General features: G+C 53.6%; 4 protein-coding genes across 4 annotated transcripts; 3 read left to right on the forward strand and 1 right to left on the reverse strand.

Moving 5' to 3' along the window:
- Window positions 1–1,490: 1,490 nt before the first annotated feature.
- On the forward strand, window positions 1,491–3,336 carry PG998_013269 (uncharacterized protein; the record flags this gene model as incomplete). The annotated part of the gene is made up of 2 exons (XM_066880085.1): window positions 1,491–2,699; window positions 2,920–3,336. 2 exons carry the CDS (start codon window positions 1,491–1,493, stop codon window positions 3,334–3,336), a joined length of 1,626 nt encoding a protein of 541 aa, XP_066724224.1.
- Window positions 3,337–3,381: 45 nt separating this feature from the next.
- PG998_013270 (mitochondrial 54S ribosomal protein mL40) lies at window positions 3,382–4,086 on the forward strand (the record flags this gene model as incomplete). Its single annotated transcript, XM_066880086.1, has 2 exons — window positions 3,382–3,779; window positions 3,885–4,086. The coding sequence occupies 2 exons, from the start codon at window positions 3,382–3,384 to the stop codon at window positions 4,084–4,086; spliced, it is 600 nt and encodes a 199-aa protein (XP_066724225.1).
- Window positions 4,087–5,062: 976 nt separating this feature from the next.
- Window positions 5,063–6,448, reverse strand: PG998_013271 (GTP-binding protein rho2; the record flags this gene model as incomplete). The annotated part of the gene is made up of 5 exons (XM_066880087.1): window positions 5,063–5,353; window positions 5,465–5,656; window positions 5,811–5,816; window positions 5,876–5,954; window positions 6,414–6,448. 5 exons carry the CDS (start codon window positions 6,446–6,448, stop codon window positions 5,063–5,065), a joined length of 603 nt encoding a protein of 200 aa, XP_066724226.1.
- Window positions 6,449–11,400: 4,952 nt separating this feature from the next.
- PG998_013272 (stress response protein NST1) lies at window positions 11,401–15,140 on the forward strand (the record flags this gene model as incomplete). Its single annotated transcript, XM_066880088.1, has 2 exons — window positions 11,401–12,963; window positions 13,023–15,140. The coding sequence occupies 2 exons, from the start codon at window positions 11,401–11,403 to the stop codon at window positions 15,138–15,140; spliced, it is 3,681 nt and encodes a 1,226-aa protein (XP_066724227.1).
- Window positions 15,141–15,748: the final 608 nt, after the last annotated feature.

Consider the following 15,748-nt stretch of genomic DNA (forward strand, 5'->3'; position numbering starts at 1 on the left):
TTGTTGGGGAAATGGGGACCTTTTGGCGCGGGATCAAGCCGAGAAAGTTCGACCTCTGCCTGGTAGTGACAGAACAACCACATCGACAGTGCTGACGGAGGGCCAGTAACTTGGTACCGTGTTGCTGAGTGTGGGGAATACTTGGGGGGTGTTCGCAGAATAGACAGCATCTAATGTGCCGTAGATGTAGACGTCTGAAGCGTGTATTTTCGGTGCTGTGTATGCGGGTAATGAGCAAGTCTGTCCATGTGAGTAAGCCACAATGTGTATGTTCCCCATGGAGCATCGTACGACGGACGGTGGTGGGCGCAAGTATCCTCAGCGCATTGATATTGGTACAATGCTCATGTCCATACTTGCCTCTCAAAGTCTAATTGGAGATCAATAGCAATTGACGCGCATGTTTAGCTTCAGCCGCCAGTGACGCTAAACACCCTGCTGGTGCGTAGATGGGTTAGGCAAGTTTATTTCGGCTCTGGAGTAATGTGCTCAAATATATGGGAGGCATGACCATCCGAGTCTTTCTCGCACTAGTCTGGAAGAACAGCACGTGCAGGTACTGGAGTATGGTAGTATCGCGTTTCTCGTACACCTGTGGGCAGTTGGCATGCCCCGGGGCATGCGAGCCGTGGGGATATACATCAGCAACTACTCCCATAGTCATCACCACCCTTGTCATGCCGGAGTAGCTACTTGATGTTCGAGTTTGTTGACCAGTTGTTGCGCGCCCACTTATGCCACCTGCCAGTCAAGCCACCGGCCTAAGCACCCAGGAGCTCACACCTTCAAGCCTGTAGGCTACCTATCGTGTACTACTGACACTATACCGGTGTAGGTGGATGATCAAGTATACCTAAGTACTGTATTCAACTCCTCGAGGGCAGCAGTGCATCTTCGCTGGTATCGTGTGATGTTGTTGTGAATACTCGTCGATGCCTTTCAAGTTCTCCTGTAGTGGGATAGGATAAACGCCGAGCAACGACTTTCACTTGCACCGCGTCTAACCAAAAGGCTGTATGGGTTTAAATTCAACTCCTTCCTCCCATTTCCGTTTGGTGGTTTCTCCGTTCTCTTCTGAGCGTACCTACAAGACAGCCTCCAGAAAGCACCGTAGGTAGTCCCTTCCAGTTCTCAGACTTGTGCACCGCTCCCCTGCTCCCCTTTACACACCCACACCCACTACACTTTCCTCTACTGACTTGAACCTCATCGCTAAGTACCTGGCTTCCCATTGACTCGCATCCTTTGTCGTTCTCACATCTCTCCCTCTCGCGACCCATCATCAAGATCACCAAGATCATCAAGATCATCATCATTTGCATCTCCATCTGCATCATCAACCCATCAGAACCAAAGACCCATCCATACACGGTATTGTTTCTCTTTCGCTCGAGCTTATCAGTTGCACGCGTGCTCGCCATTTGCTGTGTACCCAGCACCTTGCAATCCGCTCCATTTGATCGCGCTCTTACTTCGTCTTGTCATTCATCATGGCTCCGCAAGCTCGTCCGGCCAAGGGTTCAACCTCCGCGAGCCTCGACTCTCGTAGTAGTTCCTCGTCGTCTCTTTCATCGTCCTTGAACGAAGACCAACCACACCCACCGACAGATATGACGACTACCGGCAGCTCCAGGTCCCTTCCGCTCAACTTACCATTCGACATTAGCGACATATACCCGTGTTGTGGCGAGTCTCTCGAAGCCGCTGATTGGGAAGAGTACTTGTCATCGGCCGGCTTCGACTGCAGAAACGCATTTGGAGCTTTGCGTAATACAGTCGAGGAAAGATACCGGACCATCCATGACAACTACACCAGACAACAGCGTCTCAAGTATCTGAAATACGTCTATACAGACCAGCTCGTCAACCAGGCTCGCAATAAGCACCAGGAGATCTGCAAAACTTGCAAAGACTCCGACCAGATTTCCCCTCAGTGTGCCCTCAAGGACGACGCAAAGCAGGTCAAGTTCGGACACAACGAAATCAACGCGCACACCAACTTCTATCGGCCCATTCCTCCGTCTAGGGATGCTCTATACATCGACTTCCGCCGAATGCGGTTAAGACCGGACATGGAGGAAGTTGGGGTTGTAACAAACTTGCTTGACATGTACCCGTATATGTCGTACAGCCCTGGGGAGTATCTCCTTCGCTTGACAAAAGAAGGTGTGGTATGCTCCGACGGGATAGTCCCGTTCAAGCCAGAGGAAGATCTGGAGCGGCTCGACCAACTATGCCCAGGTATATTGAAGATGGCTGTTGCAATTCTCGGCTTCAAGCCAGGCACTGCCGAATTCGTTCCAAGTACAATGCGCGCCCTCCTCGAAGCACCCGAGTTATCATACGGACAATGGGCGAAGCTTGTGGAAGCATTGGACTTCAAGTTCAAGGACTCTCCACTACCCGAATGCATTCGATTCTCAGTGGCAGGGGCTCACACTATGTTAGGTGAGGCTGCTTGTATAATCGAGAGGCTCATGCAGAACGAGTGGAAGCTGGTGGCGGAGAAGCCGAAAAAAGGCCTACAGATGGAAGCAATGGAAAAGCTTCTTCCCAAGATGACGGGTCTCACGATGGATGAGCTGAAGGAACGGCACCTCGCGGAACTTTGCAATGAAGCCATGGATTGCTTAAACAACGGCGAAGAGGAAAAGGTCCTGGCGTATACGGACGGCTCATGGCCGAAGAAGACATTCAAGGTAAGTATTCCCCTTGGGATATATATGTGGGTGGCAGACTCGAAGGATATATCTTCAGAGTGGGGCCTTCCTGCGGTACATGCTGGAAGTATCCGAGTCCGGCCGCCGGATCTTCTGTTGATCCACCCGCACCCCCCAGCAATCCATCTAGCCCATTGAATTTTGATGCCTGCCCGCCAGAGAGAGCTTCGAGCTAACGAACGATTCGTCTTGTTTGCAGGACATCCACCATTTCTACCGCGTGAATACAGGATTCCCACCGCCTGCGCCTTTCGACCAAGAACGCCTCGAGGGATTTCGAGTTGCGGCGTTGCGCATCCTTCGTGACGACGAATTCGCCAAAGGGATACTGTCTCATATCTCTCAGTACCTCATCGATCACGGCAAGCTTCGCAAAGACGATCCGATCGACGCGGCCCTTACTGTCGTCGAAGGTCTCTCACCAGCACCCTCGCAGCCAGAAGCATCCTCACGGCCAGCAGCATCCTTGCGCCCAGCCGCCCCTAAGAAACGCGGCCGTCCTCTGAAGAAGGAAGGCGATCCCAAAGGGCCCTATACTAAGAAAGCCAGAGCCGCTGAGCAGTCTCCGAAGCCCCGGACTCCGCCATTGTCATCTTCCCCAGCTCCACCCAAATAGCTCCCCGACTCTGCCGCTGTTCGGAATCCTCACACCCGCACAACCATGGCGGCCTCGGTGCGCGGTCTCTTCTCGAGACTCTCCCTCACTACTCCCACAATCGCTTGTCAGCGCGTATCCAGCAACGCCTCCCCGGTTTCCAGTACCATTAGATCCCCCACAGCAGCCGCATTGACTCAGCAAACGCGGCCATTCTCCTCCACGTCCCCAGCGTTCGCGAAAGCAGCCAAGACCGCCAAGGGCTCTGGCAAGAAGAAGAAGAAGAAGGGCAAGGGCGACGAGCCCGATCCTCGTATCCAGAACCTCAAGGTCTCCAACCCTCGCAAAGTCCCCGCGCCTCTTCGTTTTGGCCGCAATCGCGCACTGCGGCATTGGACCATCCACCGCGCTTGGCTTCTGTGGCAACGGAAGGAACGGGAGCGGCAAGAGAAGGAGCTTGCACGGTAAGATGCCCCGCCCCCACCCCTCCCCTCTACGCATGCATATACAAAGGGACCATTATCACGACGAACGATCGACCAAATACTAATATTGATGTCTCTTTCTAGGCTATATAAATCCATGCACTCGGCGTGCGAAGAGCTTCGCCAGACCTCGGGCCCGGGCCTGGAGGAGGAAGGTTACCTGTACCGTGTGGCCATGGAGAAGAAGGGCGTGTTCAAGCACAACAACTTCCCCATGGAGTATGCTCGTCCGCAGGTCGAGACTCCTGCTCGCGAGGCCTGGAACCATGGATGGACACGCGAATAGTTTCTTTGCCTCGCTCGAGAAATGAATTCATGTATTTTACTCAACTTATACCTGTACAGAAGCCCCAGAAGCACAATTCAGACCACTGTTTATAAATATAGCTATGCAATCCACTATGCGGGGTGAACATGCTGTTTGTGGAATTTGTAGCAATTTCGTGACGTATGATGGTATATCAAGTACCCAAGCCCAAGGAAAAGCGATGCTACATGAAATCACTTGAAGGCAAAAATATATAGTCTGGAAGATAAGTGTCTGTCTTGTTGATTACGCTGAGTGATCCAGATATATATAAGATCATATCGATCATTCTGCCTTCTGCTTTCTGATCCGCACGACTGCAGCTTTGTCCCCCATCGCATGATGATGATGATGATGATGATAATGATAATGATTACCCAACCACATCCGTGTTGTGTTTCCGCTGCCCACCCCTCCTATCCCATGCAAAAAAGAAAAATAGATAGATGCGCCATGGCAATTTGTCCCGCATAGATATTTTTCTCTTGCCACCCCTTAAATTACGCCGGAATATGCGCTCCGCCCTCCCGATCCCGGCTGCTGTTTTTCCTGTACCACCACCATGCGTCCAAGGAGAACCCGGCATAAACCCCTTTGCGCATGAAGAAATAGGTTCATGTTTGGTATTATTACAATAGAGCTCTACCTCCTCGAGGTCGCCATGGTCGGGAGAAGAGAGGGCTGCTCAGTCTGTAGAGTCATGGTGCGATGGCTGGTGCCTGCTCGTAGTGGCCTCCATACCGCACAGCCGGGGGATATACCGCTCGCTTGGTGTGGTTGTTGAAATGTTCTTCGTGGACCTGTTTCGTTCGTTCGTTGGTGATGCTGCAGAGGATGTCGCGGAGCCGGCCCCTTTCCTTATACCTCTCCCTCTCTTCCGGTTGATTATGTACATTTGCCTCGTCACTCCCATGGCGTCTCGTCCGTCTTCCCCTTTTCACCGGGCGTAGCCTCCTCATAACACGACGCAGCAGCCTCCGCCCTCGCCCTTCTCGAACGTGAGCAGCGCCGCGCGCGTGGCGGCCTCGAAGACGTCGTCGACTCCCTCGCCGCTCAAGCTGGAGCACTCGAGGTACTTGCGCGCGCCCACCTCCTGGGCCACGGCCTCGCCCTGGCGCTCCGCGACGAATTTGAGGCTCTTTTTGCGCATCTCCTCGATGGCCACGGGGTCGTCGCGCAAATCCTTCTTCAGGCCCACCAGGATGATGGGCACGTCAGGGCAGCGCTCGGTCGCCTCTTCTATCCACTGTGAAGGGTTCCTTTGTCAGACCTGCTCATGTTTTGGGGTGCCAAACCAGGTTCGTTCGAATTGCAATGTGACTCGAAAGATTCGTGGGAATGGTTGGATGTAACTCACCTTGTGCTTCACATTGTCCAGCGAGTCCGGCGAGTCCACGGAAAATCCTATCAGGATGACGTGCGCTTTCGAATATGCCAGTGGCCGCAGTCTTTCATAATCCTCCTGTCCTGCTGTATCCCATAATGCTAATTGTACCGACTTGCCGTCTACTCTGCAATCTGTGACATAATTCTCGAAGACCGTAGGAATCTGTTTGGAAGGTGCACGGTTAGAGTCGGATACACAAGGTCGAACAGCGTTGTGACGGGGAGAGCTCGGAGTGCGTATGCAGGTCGTTCGGACAATGCGCGAGTTGTTCGGACGGCTGTGTTCGGCGACGGAAATCGTGGGAAATTGAACTTACATAGTGCTGCGTGACTGTTAGCGATGATACCGGATGGAGATGGAACGGTGAGTGGCGCAACTTACTGTAGGGAAATATCCAAGAGTGAAGACACTCAACAGTGATGTCTTTCCGCAAGCGCCATCGCCTATGATGACCAGCTTTCTATACAGGGCGAAGATAACGAGTCAGCTCGGCAGCTCCTCCAATGAAGCGTCCGCATGAATAGGTAGGTCACCAGGACCGCGTGAGCCGGGACGAGAAAGATCGGCAGGGATCCAAGACACATGACAAGATGGGGGAAGAGAGGGTGGGTGAGAGATAGATCTCATCGGTTGGGGGAGTGAAAGCGGTATTCCGGCTGCATCGAAACGACGACAGTGTTTCTTTTCGTGATTGTCACAGACGGGATAACGGTGTTGAATGAAAAAAAACCTGGTGTATTCGTGATGCAACAACAAACACAACAGCATCAACAACAAACAACGCGCGCGCAACCTGCGATAGCCGCTACTGGGATGGAAATTGGGACACAAGAGAAACAGGCTTATTCTTCAACGAACCGGCGGGCGGAACCAACGGACACCTCATTCACGCAAGCGCAATAACAAAAAAAGGTCTTACCTGCGAATGACATTGCCCGGATTTGCATTTGCCATGGCTATGGACTCTAGGAATGCGCGGGATACGTGAAGTGAAGAAGACGAAAGAATACGTCAAACAGCAGTTGGAAATTCCAGGAGATAGATAGGTAGGTAGTTCCCAGGGGAGGGGAGGGTCCGCTTGTTTGTATGCGAGAGAGAGGGCAGTCGTAAGTAGTTCGTTCGTATGTGGTTTAGTAGGATGCTCGAGTTGCAGCTCGGATGGAGAAAAAGCGACGGGAACGCTTTATGGGACCGCGGCTTTTGCTGACAGACTGCGGTCTGGCTGGCTGGTAACTGGCTGCTGCGCTGCGCTGATGCTGCCGGGTTCTGGCTGGCTACCTGGGAAACTAGGAACCGACAGGACGACCAAGGCGCGGGCGAACGAAAAGGCGCACGATGAAGCTCTTTCAGTGGGCTCGAGGCCTCCACGGGCGGGAATGCTAAGATTTGGAAGGACCCGATAGTTTTCAGTAGCTGCAGCAAGTTATTGCGTAATTGGTGGAAGGGTCCAGTCCAGGTGGTGGTGGTTCGTGGAGAGGCAGAGAGCGATGCGGGAGGCGGAATCTGTCGTAATCGAAGATCGAAGGATGTTCTCGCTAGGTGGCACAGAGGACGGGGGAAGCAAAGGCAATAAATAACACGGCGTCGGCGAGGTGGGAAGGAGGTGAGGAGGATTGGGCACTTGTTATGTTTTTTTATTCCTTCTCTCTCTCGCACACTCACTCATATCTCTTTGATTATTATTATGATTACCTCCTGGGAAGAAGGGGGTAAAATTGGGTGAGGGACCTGTTTTTTGGGTTATCCTTGACCCTGACTCCCAGACGTGGAATACGAGTCCCTGCCTGCCTGACAGCCAGATGGAACCAGCCTAAGGCACGTTCGGCCTGGCGATCAATTGGATATCGAACCCCCTTCCAGGCCCGAACCGAACCCCCAGTATGAAGAATACTGTCTGTCTTGCCTGCTTCCTGTGCTGCTTTTCAATGTTATGCGCTGCGCCGCAGCCGAAGTGCAGCCCGTGAGCGACGGAATGGCGAGGAGCACGAGTGTTTAATACATTGATCCTTAATACGATATGGACAGAAAGACAGCGCAGCTTGCATTCGCAGCTAGAGACATCCACCTCCACCTTTCCTTCCCGTCCTCAGAAGAAGAATACTTGTAAGTACGAGAGAGAGAGACAGCAAGCTACCAACTTCACCGCATTGCGATGTGTTGGCGGGCTCACATGCTGACATTTCCCCGACCAATTCCGCCCAATCCCGCACTCGCCGCTTGAAGCGTGGCGCATCTACGCCTCTGCCTCCTGCCTTACATACCTCATGCACCTTTGATGGGTTGCAATGGTGGTTTACCTACCCATTCACTCAGTTTTATTTTTGTATATACATATGCAGGGCGTGGGCTTGGGATTTCGTGATGAACGTGAACCGCAGATCGCCTATTTTGCTGACGTACCTCTCCCCCATTCGTTTCAGCTCCTCTGGAGTTTCAGTACGGGCTGGGGAACGAAGCGGAAGGCCTCCTTCACCAAGTCTTCCCTACACAGAAAGTGGGCAAAAAGGGATAATTGCTGCGTAGTCACGAGAAAGTTGTTTCGTCACATATATCACCTGATCCGACATGTTTGTTCTCGGCCGGCTGAACAAGACGCAATGCGACGGGTGAATACGGCGTTCAATAATTCGGCCTGCACGCGAATGATGCAGCATTTGAGGCTGTGAAGCGCTAAACTGGCCAGACCCACCAGCTGTCAACAAATACCCCGGTCAGGCCGATGTCCTAGCCATGCACATCCAAGGCTCCGCCTGGGCGGCTCCATCCCCTCAGATCTTCAACCTCAACTGCCGTGGGTTGGCCCCCTGAATTATCACGATCTGGACTCTCTTGAACCGGGCAAGGACGGCGGGACTCGGGACGATAGAGACGTTTGTTTCTCGTTGCTCAAGGCGAGAGCCCAGCTGATCCCGGGTCGGGTTAGCCCTTCCGAAGAAGCTGTTTATCTCCCACTATCCGTTTGCTTTTCAACGCTCTAAATGACGTATTCATGGCTTCACACAAGCAGATGGCTTAAATGTTCAGGTTCGGGGTAGACTATCTTGGGCTCCGTACTCAACCTCATTTCCGGTAAGTGCTATTTATGGCAGCAAAGAAAACCTTCTTAAAAAGCCCGATTGATTGCCAATCTAGGCCGAATCTGCTGGAGATGGAACGATTGCCAACGACTTACCGGAGCTACGGGGCAACGGCCCTCCCTTTCATTACCACAACCCTTAATTCATGGCTTCCTATATGACGTGCCCACAGTAGACCTCAGCCGAGGCCCAGGTTTCGTGTTCGACGTTCATTATTCATGACTCGGGCCACTAGTGTATAGTATGGCCTTTGCTTATGAATTGTCGTGTGATCTTCATTGAATGATAGCTAAGCAGCCCGAAAGTCGACGCCAACCTCTCGGCTGCTGTATCTACACCAAATAAACGGGGCTGACCTGCCACGCTCTGATAACACACTGACAGATCAATATATCTTCCTGATAAGAACTCGAATGACGAGCAGGCTTGAGGTCTAGCCTATTCGTAGCTTTGAAATCTTATCGGAGGCTCAACATTTCAGGATCGCAAAGTGAATATATCGTATTGCACCACAGTGAGTGAAAACATTTGTTTCTCAATGAGTAGATGGGGACAGGTAAATACGCTAGCCTAATAATTGCGTATATGCTCAACGGTTGCGTTGATCGTGGTATACATACGTAGTAGCTTAGAAACTAGGTGTTTGCGCTGCCATATACCAGCCCCTTATTTTGATATATGATCGATCAACTGATATACTTGGGCTTTTGTATACAAACTTACTCACTGTCGTTTTGATTGCTTGAAACGCAGAAACCTGAATACAGTACGAACAGTCATATGGTTTGTCATGGATTGAGTGAATGAGTGAGCCCGGTTATGACGGCCCCGTTTTGGAGAGTGGCGTCGCGAAGAGATGTTTCAAGGGATGGAGATAGGATGGAGATATTAGACAAACGCAAAAAGGCAAAAGTTAAGCTTGCCAAGTCCCGGAACGGCGGCAACGATCTCCCTGGATATCCATCCAGTAGCAAGTTCAATACTTCGCAACTGAGGCAAACAGTCTGCCAGAGTGGTGGGAACCACAGTCCCTGTTCTCGAAAAACGGTGGCCGCATGGTTGGGGGCAGACCAATTGAACCATGTGATGCTAGCAAGCAACGGGGGCAGCCAGAGCTGTTGCCGAGTGACCCGTTTGTAGAATTAGAAGGATGAAGCGATCGCTGTTTGAATGTACTATTAGACGATCAATATGGCCCGCCAGACCTGGCAAAGCATCACGATATAACCACAGCAGCAGCCAGTGGATGAGGTTGGCTGGCTGCGTTTCAGTAGGGCAGCGGTAAGTAAGGCGAAGGTGAATTTCGGGGGCTCTGGGGCCCCAGCCAGGCACGATGCGGGTGAGCCTATTAAATACGGGGGCCAGATCCCCAACTTGAAGCTGAGTAGTCACGTGCAATCCTTATAATCGTATTGAAGATGTGGCGTGGTGGATTACATAAACCAGAATGTCACCTACCGTGCTACCAGACTAGGCGGCTGCTCATTGTCAAATCAATTGGCGACGGACGCACAGAAATCTGCACACAAATAATGCTAGGTGCCGTACAGGTGAGGCTGGGGCTTGGCTTTGAGTTTCTAGTGGAGGAATCAGAGGGTATCAAGATGTATGTAATCGTCGGCCCGAGTGTCTGAGTCTGAATCCAATATGACATCGTTCCCAAACCCCATACCTAACAGATCCTCGGCGGCTTTGGGTCGGCAATACATGTAATACCTATGTAGAAATGATATCTCCCTAATCGCGGCTACGAGCAGGCATGCCAGTTGATCGGCGGGTAATAAAAATCCAAGAGTAGCGGGCTGGCACATACTTCGGAGAGTTGGTGAATGTGGATGAAATTGAATCGGATAGCAAGAGCCACACCCACCACGACGGGGCAGTGAAGGCATAGCCATCGCAACACGGTAGCGCAAGCGCAACCACAAACTCTGCTTCACATTGCAGAGAAAGAAAGGCCGAGGAGCCGTGTAGCCACAAGCCTGGCTGTTCTGTCAACTGAGGGGAACCCGGGAGTCAGTTCGTGGCCAGCACAAGCTGCTATCACTCAATTTCATTCATTCATTCGGCTAGGGTCCATGACATATTATTGCCCGCGCGCATACGGAGTGCTACGCTCTCGGCCAACAACAGGGCAGTTCTCCGCGCTTCATTATTACTGCATTGCTTATTATTGATATTGTTGTTGTCACAAGCCTGCAACTTGCCGCTGCCGCGCTCTCTCCCTCTGTTTCGTTCGTTCCCTTCCGGATCGGACCAACGTTTTGTCGTCGCCCATCCACGTACCCTCCTAGCTTACCTTGCAACTACAGAGAGCGGGTGCCCCCCCCAAGAAATTGAATCCAAGACCTGGGCTGCACTACGACTTGCTGGTTACAACACTAGAGTTCCGGGGAGGGGCTAAAGCACGGCACGACCAAGAGCACCACCAACGGATCAGAACACACACTCACCTCACACCTGACACTCCCTCTGACTGACCTACCAACCAACCCACGTAACAACTAACCATTGCCCGCCACCATAGTCGTGTGCATCTCCTTTCTTCGCCCAGGCCGAACAAGGATTATCGATCGCGTCGCTGACCTGCCAATCCAAAGCCCGATTCTTCTACTGCTCCCCCAAGATTGGCATTATCGGACCTTGCAACCACTGCCCGACCACCCCCCCAGTCGCTCTGTTTGCCCATATGTCAACGCTCTCATGATTTGGAACACTGCTGCGTCATAACCCAGAAGGCCCGTCATTTGCACACCTTCGCCTCCATATAGTCTACTTTGTCTGACTCCTGCGTCTATCGCCGACTCGAAGCTGTCCTGGGTTGACGTGATGCCTGCCAGTAACCGCCAGCCGGTCATGCAGGCTGCAACCCCAGCCCCGAAGGCTCCCACGGCAAAGTCCAAATACACAAATAAGGACGGCACCAAAACCATTACGGTTCCCAAGTCATCGTCTTCGACGCCGCCGGCTCAACCATCACCGACAACGACTTCGTCATCCAAGGGCGGCGCCCCAACAAACATGAGCGCTTCCCCAGCGCCCGCCCAGGCTGACTCGGCTCCGTCCGTCAACAAAAAGAAGCAAAAGCGCCGCGCGAAACTCGCCGCCAAAGCCGCCGCCGCACAAGAGGCCGCAGAAGCCGATGACGTACATGCTCCTAACGGGCTTCCTAGCCCAGCGTCGACAAACAGCGCACCGCTCCCCCAGGCCCCGGCGACGGGCTCTCCCCATGCGAAGTCGCGGCACCACCGCCCGCAGCCTGCACCTACAAGCCATGAGCTATCCGGTGAAAGCAACAACCCCGAATATTGGGACGATGAAACGGAGAGTGATGAGGAACATCACCTGCATTCTTACAACGGGGGCAGCATTTCCGGGCGGCTCCACGCCAACGGCTCCGAGGTCAAGTCAAAGAAGTCTAAAAAGAAGAAGAAGCAGAAGATCACCTCCCCCGTCAATGTCATGGCTAACGAGTTGGAACGCCGCTCCTCTGGCATATCGCGCGAGAAGATCTGGAATACGTCATCCCAGGAAGAGCGCGAGCGCATTAAGCAGTTCTGGTTAGGTTTGGGCGAAGATGAGCGCAAGTCGCTAGTCAAGGTCGAGAAAGACGCCGTGCTCAAGAAAATGAAGGAACAACAGAAGCATACCTGTAGCTGTACAGTATGCGGGCGCAAACGAACTGCAATAGAGGAGGAGCTCGAGGGTCTGTACGATGCTTACTACGAGGAACTCGAGTCATTCGCCAACCAACCTCACCATCACCCGGATGGGCCGCCGATGCTCGGAAATCCGACCAGACGGATCGACCAAATGGCAGGACTGGTGCCCCCGCGCGGCTTACCGTCGAGTTACTCCAATCACCACCCATCACGCGGGCGAATAGTCGAACACGTGGACCATGATGAAGATGAGGACGACGATGACATCGACGAATATAGTGACGAAGACGATCTTGAGGACGACGAAGACGACGAGCCCGAGCCCGAAGACCTTCCCCAGGAAACTTCCCACGATGCGCAGGATGCTCTCAGCTTCTTCAATTTCGGCCAATCTCTGACGGTTCAGGGTATGACATCCTTCCTGTGCTGCAGCTCCAAAGCGAAGTATTTAGAAGTAACAATTCTAGGTGGCATTTTAACTGTTGCGGACGACCTCTTGAAGAACGACGGCCGGAAATTTATCGAGATGATGGAGCAGCTTGCTGAGCGACGCATGGCAAGGGAAGAGGATGCGCGAGATCACTACGCGGGCGCATACGGGCACTCGGTCAACGGCGCTCCGATTCCCAACTCCCACAATCATCCTCCGCCCGACGACGAAGAGTACGACGAGGAGGATGAGGAGGAAGACGATTATGAATCGGGGGAAGAGGAGTATGACGAAGAAGAGGTAGACGACTAATCTGATCTTGTTGGCCTAAGGTCTACTAAGCTAAATTCTATTGGCAGGACACCATGACCGAGGAGCAGCGCATGGAAGAAGGCCGCCGCATGTTCCAGATTTTTGCGGCCCGAATGTTCGAGCAAAGGGTTTTGACTGCGTACAAGGAGAAGGTGGCGAAGGAGCGCCAACAAAAGCTTCTTGAGGAACTCGAAGACGAAAGCCGAGCTGAGAGCCAACGGAAGGCCAAGAAGGCCAAGGAGGCTCAAAAGCGCAAGGACAAGGCCGCGCAAAAGAAACAAGCCCTCGCCGAGGAAAAAGCCCGCAAGGAAGCTGAGAAGGCAGCCGAAGAAGCCCAACGCCTGGCAGATGCTCAGCGCAGACAAGACGAGGCGAAAGCTAAGGCCGAGGAGAAGCGCAGGAAGAAAGAGCTGCAGAAGAAGGCCGAGGAGGAGGAACGACTACGCAAGGAAGCCGAGCGCCAACGACGAGCCCACGAAGTGAAGGAACGGCAAGCCGAGCAAGAGCGAAAGGCCCGCGAGGTTAAGGAGCGCGAGAAGAAGCTCAAGCACGAACAGAGCGTGAAAGAGAAAGAGGCTCGCGAGCTCAAGGAGCGTGAGACGCGGGAGCGGCGCGAGAAGCATGAAAGGGACAAGCGCGAAAAGGAGCAACGGGCGGCTCAGGCAAAAGCAGATCGCGATGCCAAGGAGAAGCAGAAGCAGGAGGAAAAAGCGGCCCAGAAAGCGGCTGCCCTTGCGGTGCCTGTCCCAACAGCGCCAGCTAAGAAGCATCATGCTGTTTCTGCGGTGCCCGCACTTCCTCAGCATCCCCCGGCAAGCCATCCGTCGCCCCATATTGCGGTTGCTACGCCCGTTCTACCGAAGGCCCCGACGCCAATGAAGCCACGTTCAACCTCACAGGAGGTAACGAGGTCGATGTCGCAAGCGTCCATCTCAGGATCTGGTGCTAGCCAGAGCGTTTCACCTCACAACCAAACGCCACTCCAAAGCAGCCCCGGTCCAAACGGATCTCTTAACAAAACACCGACCACGGGGCCTCCTGGCTTCGGCCCTCATGGAACGCCAACGTCACCACTTCACTCGGGCATCAAAAGCCCACCGGGTCTGGGCCAAGGGCCCTATCTTGCTGGTATGCCACCTATGGGCATGCACCACCCTCCCGGCCTGCCACCGATGGGCCCGGGCTTCAGTCCACTGCACAACCCCGGGTTTCCACTCATGGGTGGTAACTTCCGGCCCCATCCTGGGACTATGCCGTTGCCACCTCCAGGTTTTGGCTCACCAATAGGTCGTGGTTTTCCCATTCCTCATGCGCCTCCAGGATTTCAGCACAGCGAGTCCATGTCCGGTCTGAGCCATGCTTTCTCGCTGCCTTCGGACATACCACCTGGACAGCCCTCGCCGCATTCTCGACAAGCGTCAGCCTCCTTCGAGCCCGGCTCCTTGGACATGAGAAACTCGCCGCAGATTCAGCCCATAAGCCGACCTACTCCGATTGGCAGACCAGCCAGTATAGTGCATGGCCAACGGTCCAATGATCGCTTTAGTCTCGACGAAGAGATCAGCAATCACCTGGGCAGCAGTGCATTATTAGATGACTCGGACGAGCCTTTGGGTGAACCTATCCCTCAGCGGCGGAGCAATACGGCGGCGCCCGGCGTCAGACCTCCTTTCACCGCAGCACCGTTCCCAGAACCCGTCTTTGGTTCGTCGCCGTTGAGCCACGGTTGGGGTGGTCACCTCTTCTCGCCGCCTCCTGGCTTTGGAACCTCCGCGTGGCCGCCGAATCCCGCCTTTGGCGGGCCTCCACCGGGCATGCGGCCTGCCCAGCCTCACTCGGTCGCTGTCCGGCTGATGCTGTGCCGCGCATGCAGAGAGCTTGGGAACAATGCCGCCGACGCCCAGGGCTACATCAATCTGTCTGCGCTCAAAGGCCATGTGGACTCGCTCAACACGGGCGAGGCCATCAGCCAGTCCGAGTTGCTGGACATGTGCGAGACGGAAGGGAACCTTCAGAACGGAGGTGGGAGTTTCGATGTTCGGCAAGACGAGGCTTCTGGCAAGGTTTCTGTCCGGTTTGATTCCAGCTCTCCTGGTGCTCGCAACGTGGGCGCCCCTGGCGAGATCGGTAGCCCCATCTCCGGGGGCTTGTTTGGTGGTCGCTAGCACCGGCTCGGTTTCTTTGAGCGGCACTTGAAGTCGGATCTGTGACTTTTAATCCTGTAGGCCGAGAGATGGGTTGCGTGTTCGGATGGATGGCTCGACGTGTACGGCTTACCCATGCCACTTCTTTATTTTTTTACTACTCGCATGCATGAGCCCGAGAGGCCGCACTGGGTGAAGCAGTTGCGTTGTTTCTCAGGTTTTCGTGTATTGTTCGAGCTTTTATTGAAATTCTATCATCCCCCACCCCCTGCTTTTTACAGTATGGGCTGTTGTGTAGTAAAGACTCTCGGCGGCTGAAACGAGTGTTTGTCTCTCCCGCCTCATCAGGTAGCCTGGAAATTCCGCGTTTCCCTGCCTGCCACACAGATGAATAGTGTATCCCGTTTTACCTATCCGTCGTCATGGCCGAGAGCAGAAGAGTGAGAGAGGTGATGAATAGAGAGGATCAGACTTGTTGTTGGAGCGCAGACTACGTACGACTGAGATCATCTACTACCTATGTGCATGTGAATGGAAGAATGAGTGACTTGCTTGATGGAGCGAACCTACCCGATTCCGTGTCGCTGGTGTCTACGAACGTAGCTAGCTCCACGGGCTTGGTTGGCATA

Source organism: Apiospora kogelbergensis (assembly GCF_038363985.1).
Source record: "Apiospora kogelbergensis strain CBS 113332 chromosome Unknown utg000009l_segment0_segment0, whole genome shotgun sequence".
Lineage (NCBI taxonomy): Eukaryota > Fungi > Ascomycota > Sordariomycetes > Amphisphaeriales > Apiosporaceae > Apiospora > Apiospora kogelbergensis.